The sequence below is a fragment of the Panthera tigris genome, chromosome A3 (genome assembly GCF_018350195.1).
Source record: "Panthera tigris isolate Pti1 chromosome A3, P.tigris_Pti1_mat1.1, whole genome shotgun sequence".
NCBI lineage: Eukaryota > Metazoa > Chordata > Mammalia > Carnivora > Felidae > Panthera > Panthera tigris.
This window is the reverse complement of record NC_056662.1, coordinates 21,525,878-21,546,314: the sequence shown is the minus strand read 5'-3', so window position 1 is coordinate 21,546,314 and position 20,437 is coordinate 21,525,878. Positions and strand designations below refer to the sequence as shown.

General features: G+C 44.2%; 2 protein-coding genes across 5 annotated transcripts in view; one reads left to right on the top strand and one right to left on the bottom strand.

The window, feature by feature from the left end:
• TTI1 (TELO2 interacting protein 1) overlaps positions 1 to 19,222 on the bottom strand; it is a 44,612-nt gene extending 25,390 nt beyond the window's left edge. For both annotated transcript variants that reach the window (XM_007077708.2, XM_042980425.1), the window contains exons 1-2: positions 19,145 to 19,222; positions 370 to 2,709 (exon numbers count right to left, since the gene is read on the bottom strand). In XM_007077708.2, coding sequence (XP_007077770.1) covers positions 370 to 2,671 — 2,302 coding nt within the window. In that variant the 5' untranslated portion in view covers positions 2,672 to 2,709; positions 19,145 to 19,222. The remainder of the gene's footprint in view (positions 1 to 369; positions 2,710 to 19,144) is intronic.
• Positions 19,223 to 19,322: 100 nt separating this feature from the next.
• RPRD1B (regulation of nuclear pre-mRNA domain containing 1B) overlaps positions 19,323 to 20,437 on the top strand; it is a 50,219-nt gene continuing 49,104 nt past the window's right edge. For 2 of the 3 annotated variants that reach the window (XM_042980427.1, XM_042980428.1), the window contains exon 1: positions 19,323 to 19,837. In XM_042980427.1, the coding sequence (XP_042836361.1) occupies positions 19,687 to 19,837 (151 nt within the window). In that variant the 5' untranslated portion in view covers positions 19,323 to 19,686. The remainder of the gene's footprint in view (positions 19,838 to 20,437) is intronic. The other variant, XM_042980426.1, reaches the window with a different exon arrangement.

Here is a 20,437-nt window from a genome sequence, read left to right as displayed (position 1 = left end):
CAGAAGTATATAAAAAAAGTGGGGCGCCTGGATGGCTCAGTTGGTTAAGCGGCTGACTTGGGCCTAGGCCATGGTCTCATAGTTTGTGGGTTCGAGCCCCGCATGGGGCTCTGTGCTGACAGCTCAGAGCCCGGAGCCTGCTTCAGATTCTGTGCCTCCCCCTCTCTCTGCCCCTCCCCTGCTCACGCTATGTCTCTCAAAAATAAACATTAAAAAAAAAAAAGGGCAGTGGACCGCCGCTCTCGTAACATGTGGGACTGGACCGACAACTATTCAAATTATGTTCTCCATTACATAACCACACACGGACAAAAAACAAGGATACTAGTCCTTCCCCCAAATCAGCATTAAAAAGGGTTCTGAATGTACCTAATGCTGCCAGCAGGGCATGCAGGACGCTGACAAAGGAAGTAGCTCTCTTATCATAAAACTGGTCCAAAGTGGCCAAGACATCCTGAACCACATCTGCCACCAAAGGGAGCAGGCTAGCATCTGAGTTCCACAGCATGACTTCCAAGACCTTTGGGGTATGGGGGTGCAGAGACAGATGACGCAGATTTAAAGAGATTCCATTCACCAAATAGTCCGAATTTTGATTGATCAGGTGCTGCAGAGAGTCGTAGCCACAAGCACGGCAAATGTCCATCATGGCACTGGTAGCTGCCTGACTAACGAGCAGGGTTTGGTCTCCAGCCTTCTCCAGTACCGGATAGAGGGCTGACATCAAGAGCAAACGAAAGTCTTCTCCTAGGGCACACGCAAAGCGCCCAATCCCTTCCAACTGGATGCATATTTGCCAGATGTTGCCGTTCATGGAGCAAATAGTGGCACTTGGCTTTGAGAAGGCTGGAAAAGATGGAACTTGGCAGGTGTGTGCACCAGATGTGATGGCCCGGAGGCCTGACTGCTTCACTGTTAGCTCCTCTCCCGCTTCTTCAGATTCGATACAAGTGATCAAATACCAGTTTTCTTGGCTTGTGTATTCTTCAAGTATAGATGTCACGATCTCCCTCAGTTCGTCTGGGCTTGTTTTTATATGTTTTTCGTGAAGATTCTCCACCTCCAGCCCAGCAGCCCCCGCAACCAGTTCATTCAGGATCATGGCAGCTTGCTTCCGGTAAACCACAGATTCGTGGTACAGCTCCATAAAGTGATCTGCGAGCAAATAGAGGTCCCCGTAAAAGCCGAGAAGCCGACACACCTGCTGCAAGAGCAGGAAGAGCCTCTCGTCGGTGAAGAAGCGGAAGTACCTCTTCTGCATCTGACTCCACGGCTGCGCGGCCGCGGTCTCCGGAGAAGCACTCAGCTGATCAGAATTCCAGCGCCGCGCTTCAACGATTTTGATGTCAGTCACGTCTAGTTCTAGAACTTGGACAAGCGCTTTGGAAAGGCGCTGAAGATGGGCCGCGGAGTTGAGGACGAAGTTCACTTTGGGGCCCAAGAGTTTCAGATAACCGAGTAACACGGAGAGCGTCGAGAATTTGCCCTGATCGTCCTGGGAGTTCATTAGGCGGGGAAGAGATGTGGCAAGGGAGTGCAGGTTCTCTGACAGGATGTCGGCGAAGGCTCTGTTGCCTACCACTACCTTCTGGTCCGCGAAATGTCTCAGAACTCTACTGCACTGGGCTTGGACTTCGGGACTCTCGTCATTCACCAGACCCACCAGAGCCTTCAGAAGGGGTCCAGCCGATCCGACCAGTGATTGGCTGCACTTCAGAAGAAGGGCTTCGACGAGTTCTATCAGTGCCAGCCTCACCTTCCAGTGTGGGTGAACTGAAACACACTCGATTATCTTTTTAATAAGGAGAGTCAATTTGTCGCTGGTGTTTTTTACCCACTTGGCTTCCCTGTGAACCACCAGCTCTGCTACTCTGTGCTCCACTGCAGGCTTCGGTTGAACCTGTGGGATTCTTTCGAGCTGCTCATCAGCCATAATGAAACTCACTGTCTCGTAAAAGATCTTTAGAGAAGACGCGACAATGCCGTGCCCCTGTTTGAAGTCTCCTGTGATGACCCTGGTCAGTGCCATTGAGATTCCAGGTAAAAAGCAGGCAAACAAGTCCCCCAGCTGCTTTTGCTCGAGCTCCTCCAAGGACCTCGGATGGTCTTGACAATCGCACTGAAAGAGTAAAACCTGTAAACATTTTAAGGCGGCAATTTTAATCTGCTTTGATTTCTCCCGTTCTGCTAGGTCCAACAGTAAAGATACGGCAAATCCTAAACGAGGCAGAATGGAGGGCTCGTAAAAAGCCAGAATGATGTCCCCATAAGCCGAGTGCATTAATGTGCTGAGGCCCCGGATCACCGCCAATTTCAACTCCTCGGACACAGCTGCGGGTTTTTGGGAGCTGGGCGAATACAGACAAGCGGAGAGTTCCGAAAAGAGCTCCCGGAGAAGTTCTTGCTCCTTCACACATGTTGAAGAGAGGACAAACGTGAGGCACTCCACCACGCTCTGGACCAAGCGCTCTCTTTTGGGAGCCGGGGTCTTCAGGGTGAATCGCAAAGGGAAGAGGACATACTGCTGGAGCTCCTGAAGGGCAGAGTCACTCACGGCTCGCAACTGTGCCTGCAGACGCTCCACGTTCTCCACCGTCTGTGTCTTTGTGAGCTGAACACAGACCGGACGTAAAACGCCAAAGGCCTCCTCAGGAGTGTCAAAAACTGCCATTGCGCAGCGGCCTTCTCACTGAGGACGCATCCCGCAGGCTGGAGGAAGAAAACCCCCAGTAAAGGTCAAGCTCAAAGCAAATGCAAAGAGAACCTGCATTCAGTCGATCAACAGACATTTCGCGGGGGCCTACGTGCCCGGCGCTGCACAAGGCACGAGGGGGGCGAGGGAACTGAAGAGAGACGGCCGCTCTTCTTAGGGGGCCCCGGTCCAGTGAGGGAAGCAGACGGACAGCTACCACGCGGTCAGAGAGTTAGGACAGGCCCGTGCTCACGACCCTGACTGTGGAAGCCCTGAATGTCCGAACCCTGGGGAAGCCGGGGTGGGTTTCACAGGAGGAAGATGCTTGAGCCAGACCTGAGGGAGGAATAAATAAGACTGTGGGCTGTTCTAAGGAGTTTGGATCTTAACCTGTGGTAGTAATGGAGAGCCACGGAAGGTTTTATCTTTTTTTAAGTCGAGGTAGGACACTTACAGAGTAAAATGCACTAGTCTTAACGTACAGCTCAGTGGATTTTTGTGTATATAGAGATCTATGTAACCACTATCCAAAACAAGATAGAGAATATTTCCAACACCCTAGAAGGCTCCCTCAAGGCCTTTTACAGTCAATTCCTATTTCCCCTGCCCAGTGGTAACCTCTATTCTGACTCCTATCCCCACGGATTAATTTTGTCTGTTCTTGTCATGGAGAGGTTTTAAGCCGAAGTTGATATGATCAACTTTATGCACTGAGAAGATGCCCCGGCAGCCAGTGATATAGAAGAAGAGTCAGAGCTGGGTGAGACCAAGGGCAGAACAAAACGGAAGGCAGTAGCCAAAGAAACGGGAAAACCAGGCGCACACGCTATTACAGAAATCACGGGTGAAGAGAGCCCAACAGGATGGAAAGATGGAGGGCAGGCAGGCAGGCAGTGAAAGGAGATAGGTCTATAGGTGGCTGAAGGAAGTGAACAACTTAATACCAGAAAATCTCTTTTCTCTGTGAGAAGAAATTCAAAATCATGGGCTGGCAGTGAACAAGAAGTGAGGTAAACAGAGGGCTTGAGAAGAGAAATAAAAGTCTCAAACATTCCCTCTGGGGAAGCAGAGCATGCTGGGAAGACATAAAAGTGTGGCCCAAGGGTACTGAGGACTGAGCTGAAGCTGGAGACCATAAATGTGTACAACTGTAAAATGTTGGCACTGGAAGGAGGCTTAGAGATTGTCTAGTTTGGTGGGGTCTGTCAGTCTGTCTCTCACAATCTCTCCCCTCTTTTGGCTCAACTTGCTGGGGGCTTCTGGAGACATGATGCCTCTCCCTGTCCCCAATCCAATCAACCCTCCTGAGCCCCACTGACTACAAGGCTAGCAGGCAATTGGAGCCTGGTGAGTGTGTGAGCAAGACCTACTCAGCCCAGAGAGAGCGAGCCGGGGCCAGATTTTCCTCCTGGGTCAGGAGAGGGCTCAGGGCAACAATCAGGCTCTAAAACCCTAGAAAGAGTCTGGTCCACAGAGTTCCATGGTCTTCCGCAAGAAAGGGCAAAGCTGGTCTCTGTGAGGCTCACTGGGGGAGATATCTCCTGGTTGCTGTGACCCCCCCGAGAAGCTAAGGAAGGGAGGAAGCTCAAATCTTCCCTATCTCAGGTCACTGATGCCAGAAGGCTCAGCCTGGGACTGCTGACACCCCACTGGCACCGGCCCACACGCTGATGACCCAGAGGCTGCTGGGCCATCCCCTCTGGTACTGTAGTTGGAACAGAAGGAAAGGAAGATAACCACTTAATGGGACCCAGGAGTCAAGAGGCAGGAAAAGCTGGCACAGCACTCTCTGAGGTGGTAAGTCTTAGATTAACAGAAGGGGTTGTGTTAATTTGAAAAATAATAAAAGCAATAAAAAGCTTGATCACAAGGTGAATGACATCCCTTAGAATTTTTAGCACATGACTTGCCACACCAAAAAAGCTCAGTTGGTGGAATTTTTTAAAAAAAGAAGATGGTTAATGACTGATATTCCATCAGTGGCCTGGAAGATGAAGTAGAGCTACTCTAAAACTCAGAGCAGAAGGACAAAGAGATGGAACTCGTGAGACTGGGAGAACAGACCTGGGAGAACCAGTGTGTAAATAGCTGGGAATTCTGGAAGGAGAAAAAGGACCAGATGGAGGAGCTGAAACAAATAAGTAACGGAAGCATTTTCCTGAGTTGCAGAAAGATTTATCTGGAGAGTGAAAAGACAGAAGGATACACACCTAGTAACACTCTGGTAAAATTCCTGTACACTAAAAGACAGAAAAATCATGTATGCTTTCAGGAAGAGACAACAAACAACTTAGAAGACTTGCTTTGGCTTTCTCATTTGCAACAAGGGACACTAGAAGACAACGGAATAGTATCTGCTGACTGCAAATTAAGGACTGTGGCCCCCAAACCCTATATACCGCCAAGATAGTCACCGGTCAGACTGTAAGAACAAAAGCAAGGATTCAGAGAGGGCATTACCCATATACCCTCCCAAGGAAGATCCAGTACTTGAGAAAGGGCTCCATCAAACAACGGGAAACAGAGACCTAAAATGGGAAGATGAATGAAAAAGGAAACACCGTTTGTTGGTAACTTTTTTTTAGTGTGGAAAACTTTCTTCAAATACAATGTTTAAGTGGAAGCCCAGCATACAAGGTAGATATAAAATCAGAGGGTCTGGCTGAAGCTGGAGTAAAGGTGATGGGCTGGGGCTCTGCATCTCTCTTATTCATCTCAGGAGTTTCAAGAAAATAACCCGGGGCCCGCAGAATTATGTTCTCAGATTATATGACACAAACTGCAATAGAGCTAACGAAGTGGGAACGCGCAATATATCCCAAACTAAACTTCTCTGCCCACTCTTCTGTGCTTCCTTTGGGATTTATAGCCCTCACCTTGAGCCAGAAACCTTAGTCTTTCTTCCACCTCCCTCTTAATTCCACCATTCTCTTCAATTTCATCTATTCTACCCCTTCAATATCTTTCCAATCTGTTGGTGACGATAACCACCTATTTAATGCTGGACTGACTGTTTCCTCGCTGGCCCCTGGCCTCATGTGCTTGCCCTTCCTGGATCCACATTTCACCCTGACATGTAAGTAATCTTTGCACAACAAAAATCCGATCACTCTTCTCTGCTTAAAATTCTTCAACTGCTCTCCCTAGCCTGCCTAATCACCAAGGCACACGTGGCCCTTCGCCATCAGGCTCCCACCTATCTTAGCAACCTCATCTCTCAGGGCTTCACCCCTTCCACGTGAAACTGCAGCCATGTAAAATGACAAAACTTGCTATTCCCGAACAGGTGGCGCAATTTCACATTCTCCTCCTCGTTCCTACTTCACGGTCACTGCTGTGCATACCGCCACTATGGTGTTTAGTACCCTGTATTACCTTGTATGCATACGTCTGTCTTCACAACTTTATTTATTTTTTAAAAATATTTATTTTTGAGAGACAGAGCAGAAGCAGGGGAGGGGCTGAGAGAGGGAGACACAGAATCTGAAGCAGGCTCCAGGCTTGGAGCTGTCAGCACAGAACCTGATGTGGGGCTTGAACCCACAGACCACGAGATAATGACCTAAGCCGAAGTCAGATGCTTAACCAACTGAGCCACCCAGGTGCCCCTGTCATTGCAACTTTACACTGGGCAATCATATATCTCAAACCTAGAAGGGCATCTGGCACATGACAAGCACTCAAAAACATTGTGCCCGTTCTGCTTTGAAGTTGGATGTGGTAGGGCATGGCAGGCCAAACTTCTGCTGACAACTAGAAAAAACCAGATAAACCACAAAAAATACTTTTTAAAGCATAACTAGTCATGGGTACAACAAGGACTAGATGGATGAATACTCTAGCGAGGGATGAATGTTCAGTGAGCCAATAGTCAATAGCTGTTTCTTTTGTTTTTTATTTTTTACCCTTGCTGCATTTGTTGACCCTGAACATGAGCTCAGGATTACAGTGTGGCCCAGGCCGAGGGCTGTCACTGAGGAAAGAGAAACCATAACGCATTTAATGTGGTTTATGTGAGGTTGAGGGGGCAAAACTGCAGTTTTCAGAGATCTCAAAATACATGGCTTCTGAGAGAAGGCTGCTTCTGGGGGACAACTGGCTGAGAAATGTCCAAGCACATGGGAAGAGATCAACCCACAGGTTCAAGAAGCTCAATAAATCCAGGTTGGCAGTACAAAGAAAAACACAGACAGACATATCATAGTCAAACTGCTGTAAACCAAAAATAAAGAGGAAAATCTTAAAACTAATGGAGCAGTAAGACGGACACATACTTCTTTTTTCTTTTTCAATTTTTAAAAATGTTTTATTTAGTTTTGAGAGAGAGAGAGAGAGAGAGAGACAGAGTGTGAGCGAGGGAGGGGCAGAGAGAGAGGGAGACACAGAATCAGAAGCAGGCTCCAGGCTCTGAGCTGTTAGCACAGAGCCGGATGTGGGGCTCGAACTCACAAACTGCGAGAACATGACCTGAGCTGAAGTAGGACGCTTAACCGACTGAACCACCCAGATGCCCTGATAGATACTTCTTAACAGAAATGATGAAATCCGGAAGACAGTAGAATGACATCTTTAAAGTGCCGAGAGAAAATAACTACCAATCTTGCATTTTATACCCTATGAAACCATCTTTCAAAACTGAAGGTAAAATAAAGCTGTGTTTAGATAAAAACCAAGTAAAAACATGGCTATCAGGTCTGCACTAATGGAAAAAATGAAGGGAGAAAATGAATCTAGAGAGAAACATGGGTATGTAGGAGGCAATTAAGAACAATGGAACACACCAATATAAAATAATACTAACTGTACAAAACAATATTTATGTTTTTCGCAGTTTAAGTATATATATATATATATATATATATATATATATATATATATAAAACCAAAATGCACGACAATAATGCACAAAAGCTACAAAGGAGGGGATGTAAAAAGAGTTATGTGCATTAAGAGTCTAGGAGTATCAGGAGGTGATAAGATAATTTATATCAGACTGTAACATATCAAGAATGCATGTTGAAATCTGTAGGGTAAAGTGCCAAAAGAACTGTAAAAGAATACATACTTAATATGTTCAGACAGTGGTAAAAGTAGAATAAATACTTTTGATTTACCCCCCCCCGCAAAAGGTAAAAAATGAAAAAAGAGAAGCAAAACCAGTGGGTCAAACACAAAACAATAAGAGGGTAGACAGAAGCCTAACTGAAACAATGATTATATTAAATCCGACTTTCTCAACAGTAGCACCATTGACATTTTGGGTTTGATAATTATTTGTGAGTCGAAAGCTGTCCTATGCATTGTAAGATATTTACTAGTATCTTTGGCCTCTGTCCCCCAGATAGCATCACTCCAGGTGTGACAGCAAAAAATGTCCTCAGAAACTGCCAAATGTCCCATGGAGGGTAAAAATGGCCCTTGGATGAGAACCACCAGCTTAGAGTCATCATAATCCCAATCAAAATGCCAACAGGACTTTTGTAGAAAGCAACAATAATGCTCTAAAATTGATGGCACAGACAATCTTGAAGAGAAGTTACACTGGCAAGTTGTGGTTTCTTACGCTATTTGATTTTAAGGTTTACTGTAAAGGTATAATAATTAAAGTCAGTGTGTTATTAGCATAAAGAATGACAAACAGACTAACAGAACAGAATAGCCCCCTCATGTACAACAGATCTGCATACTGGACAAGGGCAATGCTGAAATGACCTGGTGGAAAGAACAGTCTTTTTAATGGAAGGTGCTGTGTCATTTGCCCATCCATGTGAAAAAATATATATGTCTTGATTCCATCAGACACTGGATTCAAATGTGAAATGTAAAGAAACTGTAAGAAAACAGAGAAGAGCATCTTTGTGATCTTGGGGCAGGCAAAGATTTCTTAAACAGGATACAGAAAAGGGCTAACCATAAAAAAAATTGATAGACTGGATTACATTAAACAACTTCTGTTCATCAAAAGACATCATTAAGAGAATGAAAAGACCGGGGCGCCTGGGTGGCTCAGTTGGTTGAGCGTCAGACTTCGGGTCAGGTCATGTTCTCACGATTTGTGGTTTTGAGCCCTGCATCAGGGTCTGGGCTGACAGCTTGGAGCCTGGAGCCTGCTTCAGATTCTGTGTCTCTCTTTCTGCCCCTCCTCCTCTGCTTACACTGTGTGTGTGTGTGTGTGTGTGTGTGTGTGTCTCAAGAATAAATAAACATTAAAAAAAAAAAAGAGAGAGAGAGAGAGAAAGTGAAAAGACAACCCACAGAGTGAGGAGATATTTGCTATATATCTGACAAAACACTCATGTTGATAATATAAGATTTTTCATAAGTCATTAAGAAAAAGACAACCCAGAAGAAACATGGAAAAGGACTTGAATAGACGTATCAAAAAAGAGGATGTCCAAATGGCTAATCAACATATAAAAAGACACTCAACATCATTAGTCAGGAAAATACAATTTAAAACGTCACTGAAATATTGCATACCTACCAGAAGGGCTAAGGTGAAAAAAAAAAAAAAAAAAAAAAAGAAAAAGAAAAAGAAAAAGAAAAAGAGAAAGGAAAAGGAAAAGGAAAAGAAAAAGAAAACACTAGGTGTTGGCAAGGAAATGAAGCAACTAGAACTCTCATTCAGTACTGGTAGGAGCACAACTACTTTGCAAAACTCTTTGGCAGCATCATTCTATAGGTGAACATGCGTATGCTCTATGATCTAGTAATTTCACTTTTTGCTAAACACCCAACAGAAATGCGTACACAAACATACCAAAAGATGCATTCTGGATTATACTATCCACAATTGCCCCTGAACAGAAAGCGCTCAAATGCCCTTCTCTAGTAGAATGGGTAGATTTCGGTATATTCTGTTAATGGAGTACTCTACAGATAAAGATTTATCACAATTGGAGATCTTCAAAAGAATGGGCTATAGACTCAGAAAGAGATAAACCAGCTTTCTGTAAGGAAGAGAGTATACCAAATTGCTACTTTGACACGACTATAAAAGGCAATCATATACCTTTATGGGAGGGCCGTGAAATCACACTTGTGTGACAATATGTCAATTACAGAAAGAATTGTTTAGAGACTTAGAGACTCAGGAGTTCCAGATTCTTTTCCTATAAAATGCAACCCTGATTATTTAAAGTGGCACTGCGAGGTTTGTTGTTGCTGTAACTGACGGCACCAGGGGCATTCTGGCCCAAAGTGATACTGGGATGAGGCCTTTGGATTCTCTGGCTGAGTAGAGAATACCACCCAGAGTTCAACTGTGGCAGACTGGGACTGAAAAAACATAAGCCTGAATAACCAATTCTCGATTGCTGACGGCCAACTCTACCTTCCTAGCTCAGTGTGCCCAGACTGTGGTTGTGGAAAGCAGTCACTAAAGAGGCAAGGGAAGACATCTGCAATTGTAGTGCATGGGCGAACCTGTTCCCCACCACGGCCTCTCCTGGTTCTCTCCTCTCTCTCTGCCTTGTCATGGGGATGGGTCAGGGACCATCCCTGGGCCATGGCATACAGGTGAAGACAAATGGGAGCGATCTGTACAGGACAAAGTGCTATGCCTTACAGACACTTCAAGGATAAGACAGTAGACAGAGTACTTACTATATCACACAGTCAAGAAGTGAAAAAGGGAGAAAGAAAGAAGCACAAAAGAAATTTGGGGGAAAAAAATGAACACCAACAGTGAAGTGTTCATGGAGAGAGGAGGATTTGCGTTGGAATTCAGGGACTACACGTTTGGGGCTATGCATGAAGGCTGCTCGAGGTAAAATGCCTGTTACAAGCAAAGGCCTGGAGGAAGAAGAGTGAAAGCATCTAGAAAATGCAAAGACAAGATAGAGATGCCATCAGAGCAGGTGAGCCACACACCATTCAGGACTGACATTCTGATCACCTGGGCCTTTGCACTTGCTGCTCTGCCATATATTCTCCCGATTTGCTCTCTCATCTCTTTTAGGGCTTTGCTCAAACGTGAATCCTGAGTGACGCCTTCTCTGATCACTCCTATGGAAAACTGCAACCCATCCTCACTCCTCCCCACCCGGCACTCCCTATCTTCTTTCCCTGACTGTAGTTTTCCTCAATAGCACTTAGCACCATCCGTCAAACAAGATTATCTACTATTTATTTGTTTACTGTTTCTCTCCTCTCACTAGAATATAGGCTCTAGAAGAGTGATAACTTGACATGTTTGCTTATTGCTTCTGGCACAGAGCAGGTATTCGATAAATGCCTGCTGAGTCAACAGCCATATTCTAAGGTCTGGTTCTCTCATTGGTAGAGCTTTAATATCAGCTACGCCTCAACTGGATTCTGGGTTAAAACTGCCATATTCTTCTTCTCTTGGGGTAATTCCTACAGGTAGATGACATCATCCTTTATGGGAGGATCTTGCTAGGTTCATTCTTAAGAGGCAATCATAGCTCTAGATTTTGGCTAGGCCACTTATAGGCTGTTTCTAGGACAGGGCCACAATAAGAACACAAATCTGACTATCTGGATTCTAGTCCTGGCTCTACTCTTGGCTGTGTGACTTCCATGAATTTCAGTTTTTTCAACCTAACATACACTTGGTAGATAAGATGATCTCCAAAAGTTCTAACTTTGAATAACAAGCATATGGATACAAAGACTGGGTTTAGATTCCAGAGACAGGAGTTCAGACCTGAGAATTGCCAATACGAGTTCTTGGACAGACGGAAGAGAATTAATATTTGTTGAACAAAACTCACCAAATGCCCGGCATGTTCTAGGTATTTTATGTGCATAAAAGTTCCTCATCCAGAAGCTGACTATAACACAAGGCTCAGAGAGGTTAAGTGATGCCATGGGCACACAGCAAGCAATGTCAGACATGGAATTCACCTCAAGCCTGTGTGACTCCAAAGGCTGCACACACACTTTCTACCATACCAGAGGTTCCCCCAGTCTGCTTATCAGAATCAAGGGGGAGCGATGTAAGTACAGATTCCCGGGCCCCACACCAGAGCTACTGAATCAGAATCTATATTGGGGTGGAGGAGATGGCAGGTATGCTTCTGAAACTATTTTAAAAGTTTTCAAGGTCAGTCTGATGACCAGCCAGGCATGGGAATCCCGCATTGTACACATTCTACACAAACTCTATCTTCTGAAGAATAAGAACCAGGTGATGAAGGGGTACGTGCTCAGTATCCATCTGGCAGTAGTGTACAAAGTACACTGGGGGACCACTGCTATGGGTTAAAATGACTGGTTTAGGGGCGCCTGGGTGGCTCAGTCGGTTGAGTGTCCGACTTCGGCTCAGGTCATGATCTCACAGTTCGTGGGTCTGAGCCCCGCATCAGGCTCTGTGCTGACCGCTTGCTCAGAGCCTGGAGCCTGCTTCAGATTCTGTGTCTCCTATTCTCTCTGCTCCTCCCCCGTTCATGCTTTGTCTCACTCTGTTTCTCAAAAATAAATAAATGTAAAAAAAAAAAAAAAGAAAAAAAAATTTAAAATAAAAAAAAAATGTAAAATAAAATGACTGGTTTATTAGTGCATCTCTCCAACTGAATAGTACACTTTTTTAGTTACTTGTGATTTTCCTAGCATCTGATACAGTGTCTGCCAAGCAGGTCCCACTCACTGTTTGTTTAATAAATGAGTAAAAGAGGGGTGCCTGGTGGCTCAGTCGGTTAAGCGTCCAAATCTTGATTGGCTCAGGTCATGATCTCCCAGTTCATGGGGTCAGGCCCTGAGTCAGGGTCTGTGCTTACAGCGTGGAGCCTGCTTGGGATTCTCTGTCTCCCCTCTCTCTGCCCCTCCCCGGCTCATGTGCACTCTCTCTCTCTCTCTCTCTCTCTAAAAATAAACAAACATTTTTTAAAAATGAGTAAAAGAAGCTGGATAAACACAAAACCTCCAGCATACCGTGATATTTTGTAGCTTCCTACTTCTTTCTACCCAGAAATGTTTCCTTAGCATATACTATGTGCCACTCACTGTGCTAAGTTCTTGACAAGGAAAGGGAGATACAAAGTTAACTGGAGGGTCTAGCCCTGCAAGGGAGAAGTATACAATAGAACCCTACGGCATATACAAAATAGAAGGTGGAGGAGGGGAATCAAGGAGACCTCCCATAGATCCTTCTAGAAATTACTTTAGGCTCATTTTGTTTACAGCTGTCCTCTACAGAATACTTGTGAAACAGTGCCTTGTATTACACTAACACTATGTGCCTATACCTTCTACTAGACAAGAAGTTCTTTGGTAGGCAGTATATTCTAGAAAAGTGGCTCTTAACTTAGAAAAGGGTGTACGTCAAGAATATATGCTCTTTTCTTTCATCATTGGGGTAGTGTCAGAGGAGGCCTAGTGGATAGGTATGATTTTCACTACAGTCCTGTGATAATGAGGCCACCCCTAGTGCAGTGCACTGGTTACCAAGTGGGGAGTGGAACTCTTACTTCTACTGGACAGTAGTGAGGAGCTCTTCCCCTTGGGTGTCAAAGGAGGCCAACTGAGGAATCTGGACTTCTACTGGCACTTGGCAGTAAGGGGGGGAGGGGTAACCCTTTCCTCTGCCAGAGCGGTGTCAGAAAAAGCCAGCTAAAACAGAAGACTTAAATAAGATCCAGAGTGTCACTCAGAACATAATGCAAAAATGTCCAATCAAAAATCATTCATCATACTAAGAACCAGGAAGATCTCAAACTGAAAGAATAAAGACAATTAATACATTCAACACTGAGATGACAGATGTGAGAATTATCTGACAAAGTTATTACAGCAGCCATGATTAAAATGCTTCAATGAGCAATTCTGAACTTGCCTGAAGCAAACGAAAGAATAGAAAGCCTCAGCAAAGAAATAGAAGATATAAAGAAAAAAATAAATAGCAATTTTAGAACTGAAAAATTCGATAACAAATGAAAAGGTCAGCAGACAAGTTCAACAGCAGAATGGAGGGGGCACAGGAAAGAACCTATGAGCTGTAAAAATGAATAACAGAAATTACCTAATCTGAACAACTGAAAGAAAATAGACTGAAAAGAGCCTCAGGGACCCACGGACCATAACAAAAGATCTAAGAGTTCCAGAAGAGGAGGTGAAAAAGGGCACGGCTGAGAAACCACTCAAAGAAATAATGGCTGACAACTCCCTCAAATTTGGCAAGAAACATACATCTATATACTCAGGAAGCTTAGTGAACCCCAAATAGGATAAATCCAAAGAAATTTACACTGATTATAATTACATCATAATTTAATTCTGAAAAGGAATGACAAAAGAAATAATGAAAGCAGTCAGAAAAATGATACCTTGCCTACAGAGAAAAAATAATTGGAATGACAATGGAGTTCTCATCAGAAACCATGTAAGCCAGAAAGAAGTGGCACAATAACTTTCAGGTGCTGGGAGAAAAAAAAGGAAAAAAAAAAAAAAAAAAAGAACTATCGAGACAGAATCGTATACTGAGCCAAAATGCCCATCAGGAGTGCAGTGTAAATCGAGACATTCTCAGATGAAAGAAAACTAAAAGAATTTATCACCATCAGGCTTGCTCTAAAAAAAACATAGCTAAAGGAAATTCTTTCAACAGAAAGGACACATTAGAAAAAGGAATACTAGGGGTGCTTGGGTGGCTCAGTTGGTTAAGCATCTGACTTCAGCTCAGGTCATGATCTCACAGTTCATGAATTCGAGCCCCATATGGGACTCTGCTGACAGCTCAAAGCCTGGAGCCTGCTTCAGATTCTATGTGTCCCTCTCTCTCTCTCAAAAATAAATAAACATTAAATTAAAAAAAAAAAAAAAAAAAGGAATACTTGTGTCAAGGAGGAAGAAAGAACATGGTATGTGAAGATATGTATAAATATAATAGGCTTTCCTTATTCTTTTGAGTTTTCTAAATTGTGTTTGATAGTTGAAGCAAAAATTGTAACCCTGTCTGATTTGGATCTAAATGTACGGGTAGAGGAAATATTTACAACAATTATATTATAAATGGGGGAGGGTAAGGAGACATAAAGGGAAGTAAGGCTACTATCCTTCACTAGTGCTGGTAAAGATAAATTACGTACAATGCAATACCTAGAAGAACCATTAAAATGGTTCCAAAGAGATACATTCAGAAATGCTGTGATAATAAAATGGAATTCCAAAGAATGTTCAAGTAACCTATAAGAAAGCTAGAAAAAGAAAATAGAGAAACAAAAACCAGAACAGAAAACAAAAAACAAAATGGAAGATTAAGCTCTATCATAATAATTATATTAAATATAAAAGGTCTAAATATACCAATGAAAAAATAAATAGAGAATGTCAGAGTAGATTACAAAATATGACCTATGTCTATGCTGTCTACAAGAAACTCTCTTCAAATAGAATATAGGTAGGTTGCAAGTAAAAGGACAGACGAAAAGGGATATTATCATGCAAACATTAATCAAAAGCAAGCAAGAGTGGTTATCTCAACATCAGATAGACTTCAGAAAAAAGAAAATTACCAGAGATAGGGAGGGACATTCTATAACCATTAAAGGGGAAACCAATAGAGAAGACAGCAATCTTCAACGGATTCTGTCAAGACATAAATGCTAAATACAAAACAACCACAAAATGTGTGAAGCAAAAATAGAATAAAACTGAAAGGAGAACTATGGGTGGTCACCACAAGCATAGGTGGTGACTTCTCAAAGACTGATAAAACAAGTAGGAAATCAGCAAGGATAACAGAACTCAAGAACACCTCAACCAACAGGATCTAAGCAACATTTAAAGAACACTACAACCCACAACAGGAGAATACACTTTCAAGTGACCATAGAACAGATACCAAGATGGATCGTATCTTGCACCACGAAACAGAGAATACAGTATGATCCCCAACCACAATGGAATTAAACTAGAAATCTCAGTAACAGAGATAACAGGAAAATCTCCAAATACCTGGAAACTAAGCAACACATTTCTAATTAATCCATGGATCAAAGAGGAAATCTCAAGGGAAATTTTAAAAAGATACATAAAAATGAATGAAAGTAAGGGACGCCTATGTGGCTCATGGCTCAGTTGGTTAAGCAATCAACTCTTGATTTCAGCTCAGGTCACAATCTCGAGGCTGTGAGATCCAGCTCGGCATCAGGCTCAGTGCAGAGTCTGTTTGGGATTCTCCCTCTTCTGCTCTCTCTGCCCTTCCCTGCTCATTTTCTCTCTTTCTCTTTCTCAAAGCAAACTTAAAAAAAAAAAAAAGAAGAAAGAAAGAAATGAAAGTAAAAATACAATGTCTCAAAATTTGTGGGCCACAGCTATAGCCATGCTGAGAGGGAAATTTACAGCAGTAAATACATATATTAGAAAAGGGAAAAGGTCCCAAATCAATAATCTAAACTTCCACCCTAGAACCTTGAAAAAGAGGAGCAAAATAAAACCAAAGAAAGCAGAAGAAAATAATAAAGAGCAGAGCAGAAATCAATGAAATTGAGAACAGAAAATAGAGAAAAATCAATGAAACAACTGGTTCTTTGAAAAGATCAATAAAATCAACAAACTTCTAGCAAGACTGATGAGAGGGAAAGACAGATACCAAAGAAAAAGAAAAGAAATCCTCAGGCCCAGACGGTTTCATTGGAAGCTTCCACCAACCATTTAAGGAATTAACACCAACTGTACACAATCTTCTAGAAAATGAAGAGGAGGAAATCTTCTCAGCTATTTTATGAAGCCACTATCACCCTGATACCAAAACCCAACAAAGACAATACATAAATAAAAAACCTGCAAATTTCCTCCATGAACACAGATGCAAAAATACTAAACAAAGTATTAGAAAATACAACTCAGCAGCATGTAAAAACAATTATATACTATGACAAAGTAGGTTTTATTCTAGAGATGGAAGGCTGACTCAATATTTGAAAATCAATCAGTGCAATTAGCATTAATGGGCTAAAGAAAAAAAAAATCACATGATTATATCCCCCTCGTCGTTCACTTCTAAGTGTTGAAGTGTTCTAGGACTCAGTCACTGGGCCTGTTTCTTTCTCCACTTATTCCCCCTTATGACTCCCACATTTATATCTCCATCTCCATCAGATCTCTCCCTTAAACTCCAGACCTATAAACCCCGCTGCCTATGGAGACACCTCTACTTGGGGAGGCATTTCCACCTGGACACGTACAAACCTAAACTCCTGCTTTCACTGCTCAAACCATCTCTTTCTGCAATTCAGTAAACGCAATCTCCCATTTTTACGGCTGCTTAGGAGAAAACCTTTGGCACCACATAAACTCATTTTTGTTTTAGATCGCTTATCTAATTTGTCAGCAAGTCCCAGTCTTCCTCTAAAAGACAAAATCCCCAGATTCCTATCTCCAGAATCTGACCCTCTCTCACCACCTGGTCTTCACCTTTCACCTAGGTTATCACAACAGCTGCTGAATTGGTCTTCCCGCTTCGGCCCGTGCACCCTTGCTATTTTCTACTCAACAGCCACAACGTTCTTCTTTTGTTCAAAAGTGTTCAGTGAACTCTGATGTAATCCACAGTATTATCCAAATTCCTTACTATTGCTTACAAGTTCCCACGTGATGTGGTCCATGTCATGTGGTCTATGGCTGCTTTTTTGAGCTCATTTCTAGCCTTCTGGTTCATTATCACTCCGGCCTTACCATCCTCCTTGCTGTTCCTCAAAAATGCCAACAGCAGTCTAACAATTGTATTTGGTTTTCCCTCTGCGTGGAACAACATTCCACATACAGTATATGGCTTGTTCTCTCATTTCTTTCAGGGCTCTGATCAAATGTCATCCTATCAGGGAGGACTTCTCTGACCCACATATAAAACAGACTCCTATCCTCCCACAAATCCATTCCTCGCCCTCCTTGATTTTCATTCAAGGTAGATATCGCTTTCTGACTTATTTTATACTCGCATGTTTTTTCAATCTATCTTCCCTTGTAGAAGGTAAGCTTCCTGGGACACAGATCCTGTTTGCTTAAAATAGTGCTTCAGACATAGGTGCTCAACAATTATTTGTTGAAAGATATTTGTTGGAAGAATGAATCACTGGCTCAGGAGTGAAGACTTTGGGATTGGACATCAGATAACCTCGATTTGACTCCTAGCTCTGTCATTTTCCATGTCCAAGTGATATTGGACAGATTACTCACCCCTGTTTCATGTTTTCTCATCTTTGAAATAGTGGTAATAATCCTCATCCCACAGAACTGTTGTTAAGAATTAAATAAAACCAAGTATGTAATGTGCTTAATACAAAGTGACTTGGTATAAAAGGGTTCAGTATATGACAGTGCTATTCAATATAGAAACATGGTCTACATTTGGACTCAAAGGCCCTTGGTTACAATTATGACTAGATATTAACTGTATGATTTTAGGCTATTCACCTTTTTTATATTAATTTCCTCAATCAGCTTTAAATAAAGTGGTGGGATGAGAAAATAGGTTAAGAAGCAGTCCTTTCCCTCCAATCTTAGTTATGTAATCTTGGGTAGGCCACCTAACGTCTGTCTGTTTCCTCATCTGCCAAATGAGAATAACATAATAACTACCTTATAGCTTTGCCATGAGGATCAAATGAGTTACCGTGTGAAGTGTCTAGCCCCTAGCAACTGCTCACTACGTTGGCTACAATTATGATGATTCTAGTCTAGAAGAGAGTCAAAGCATCTGAACAAAGAACTACAATACGGTGCAGTGACAGCAAAAACAGTCACCAACTAGAAGAATGTTTCTTAACTGGAGTTTGCCCATTTCTGGTTAATTCCACACTAATCAGTAAAATGTGAAACTCGGTTATGTCTACAATAACCTGACTCCCTACCACCACCCCCATAGCAGTGAAAAAGACAAATTTCTTCACGGATTTGATAACTGGACTTTAAAACTTTTAAAAAATAGGTAAAGGGGTCAGAGACTCAAATAGTGCTCTAAAGGAGGTCAATGAAACCACTGACTTCCCTGCCCCCACCCTCAAAAAAGTTAACATATTACTTAAATTTGAGAAACAATCGAAAGGACCCCCCCACAGGGCCAGGGCAGCATGTAATTTCCCGGACGAAGCCAACAAATTAAGGGCACGACGGTGTTTTATGGTGGTGCTGTCACAGACTGAACGTCAGAACTGGACATTAAAGGGTAGTCCTGGAGGCTGAGTGGGAGCACCCCAGGTGAGAAAAGGGGCGTCACCCTTGAAGAAAGAACAGCAAGAGCCAAGCCGTGAAAAGTGCACGTGGGTGGCTTGGCAGAACCAAAAGGAAGATTTTGGGGGGGGGACAGCCAGACAGCGGAACGTATACGGAGAAGAGCGCGGCCTGGGGCCCGCCAGGTTAGGGAGAAAGCCGCCCCCGCCCCCCCGCTCCCGTACCCGGTCCGGCTCACTCAGCAGGAGTGCTCCCTCGGGATCCCCCTCCGAGGGCTCCCGGTTGCTGAGTTCCCTCTAGCTCCCGCCACTCTTCCCTTACCTCGTCTTCCAGCCTTTCCCTCACTCTCCCGCCTCCTCGGCCCCGCCGGAAGTGACGTTCTAACTAGCGCGCCGTACAGCGCCAGAAAGGTTCTGCGGGAGCGGGAGAAAGGGTTCCGGTGAGATTCACTGCGCCTGCGTGCGGCTGCGAGCGGTCAAAGCGCCTTCCGGAGGCCGTAGAACTGCGCCTCTCTCCTCGTCTGTTCCTTTCGAAGTGCCCTAAGCGAACTTCAGAGAGGCCGCCGCCACTGAAAGGGCGTTTTTCTGTAGCCCCGACACCTCTCGGTGCGCAGCTACTCCGGCCCTTGCCCTTTGACCCTGCTCTCACGGCGGGGTGAGAGGTCGGTGGCCATCTTGTGGCGGCGGCGCGGGTGGCTGTTACTGCGGAGACCCATCCCCTCCCCCCTCCTTACCCCTGTGGCCGTCTGTCAGTCAGTAAAGAGCCCCGCAAGCCGTCAGGTGAGACCCCGGCCTCGCGCCGTTGCTCTTCCCGCCGCACTGGGCGGCCCAGGCCGCTCCCTGCAGGGCCTCTCTGCCGCCACCATGTCCTCCTTCTCCGAGTCGGCGTTGGAGAAGAAGCTCTCGGAGCTGAGCAACTCTCAACAGAGCGTGCAAACCCTGTCTCTGTGGCTCATACACCACCGCAAGCATGCGGGACCCATCGTCTCCGTGTGGCACCGCGAGCTCCGCAAAGGTAAACACCCCCTCTGTAGCCCCTTGGGACTCCCCTGGATTGTCCTCTCCTCCGCTCACTGCCGAGGCCCCTCTGGCTTCTTAGTGGAGACTTGCTTTCCAAGCCCCGGCCTCTGATTGCACTTCTGAGGTTGGAGACAGTGTTATTCCCATTTCTCGGAGAAGGAAACTGAGGCCCGGGAAGGTTTAAGGTACTTGTCTGAGGTTCCCAGACTCCCAGTTCATCCGGCCCGTTTCCCCTTCGGCTCCTCCTGCCACTTGTGACTATTATTATCTCGACACCCTTGTAGAAGGTACTGGCCCAAGGCTGTTGTGCGCCAGGCGCTTTGCTGGGCATTTGGAGTAGGAGCCAGAGGATTCTGGAGTAAGACTGCCTAGATCAAGTCCTGGCTTAGCCCCTTATTGGTTGAATGATATTGGGCTAGTGTCTTCATCTCCCTGTGCTTCTGTTGCCTCATCTGTAAAACGAGGACAAAGATAGCTGCCGCTTACAGAGCCTTTATTCTGTGCCAGTCACTATGCTGAGAACTTTACGTACATCCTCGCACTCAGACCCGCTCTGTGACGTGGGTACAGTTACCCCCATTGTAGAGCGGTTAAG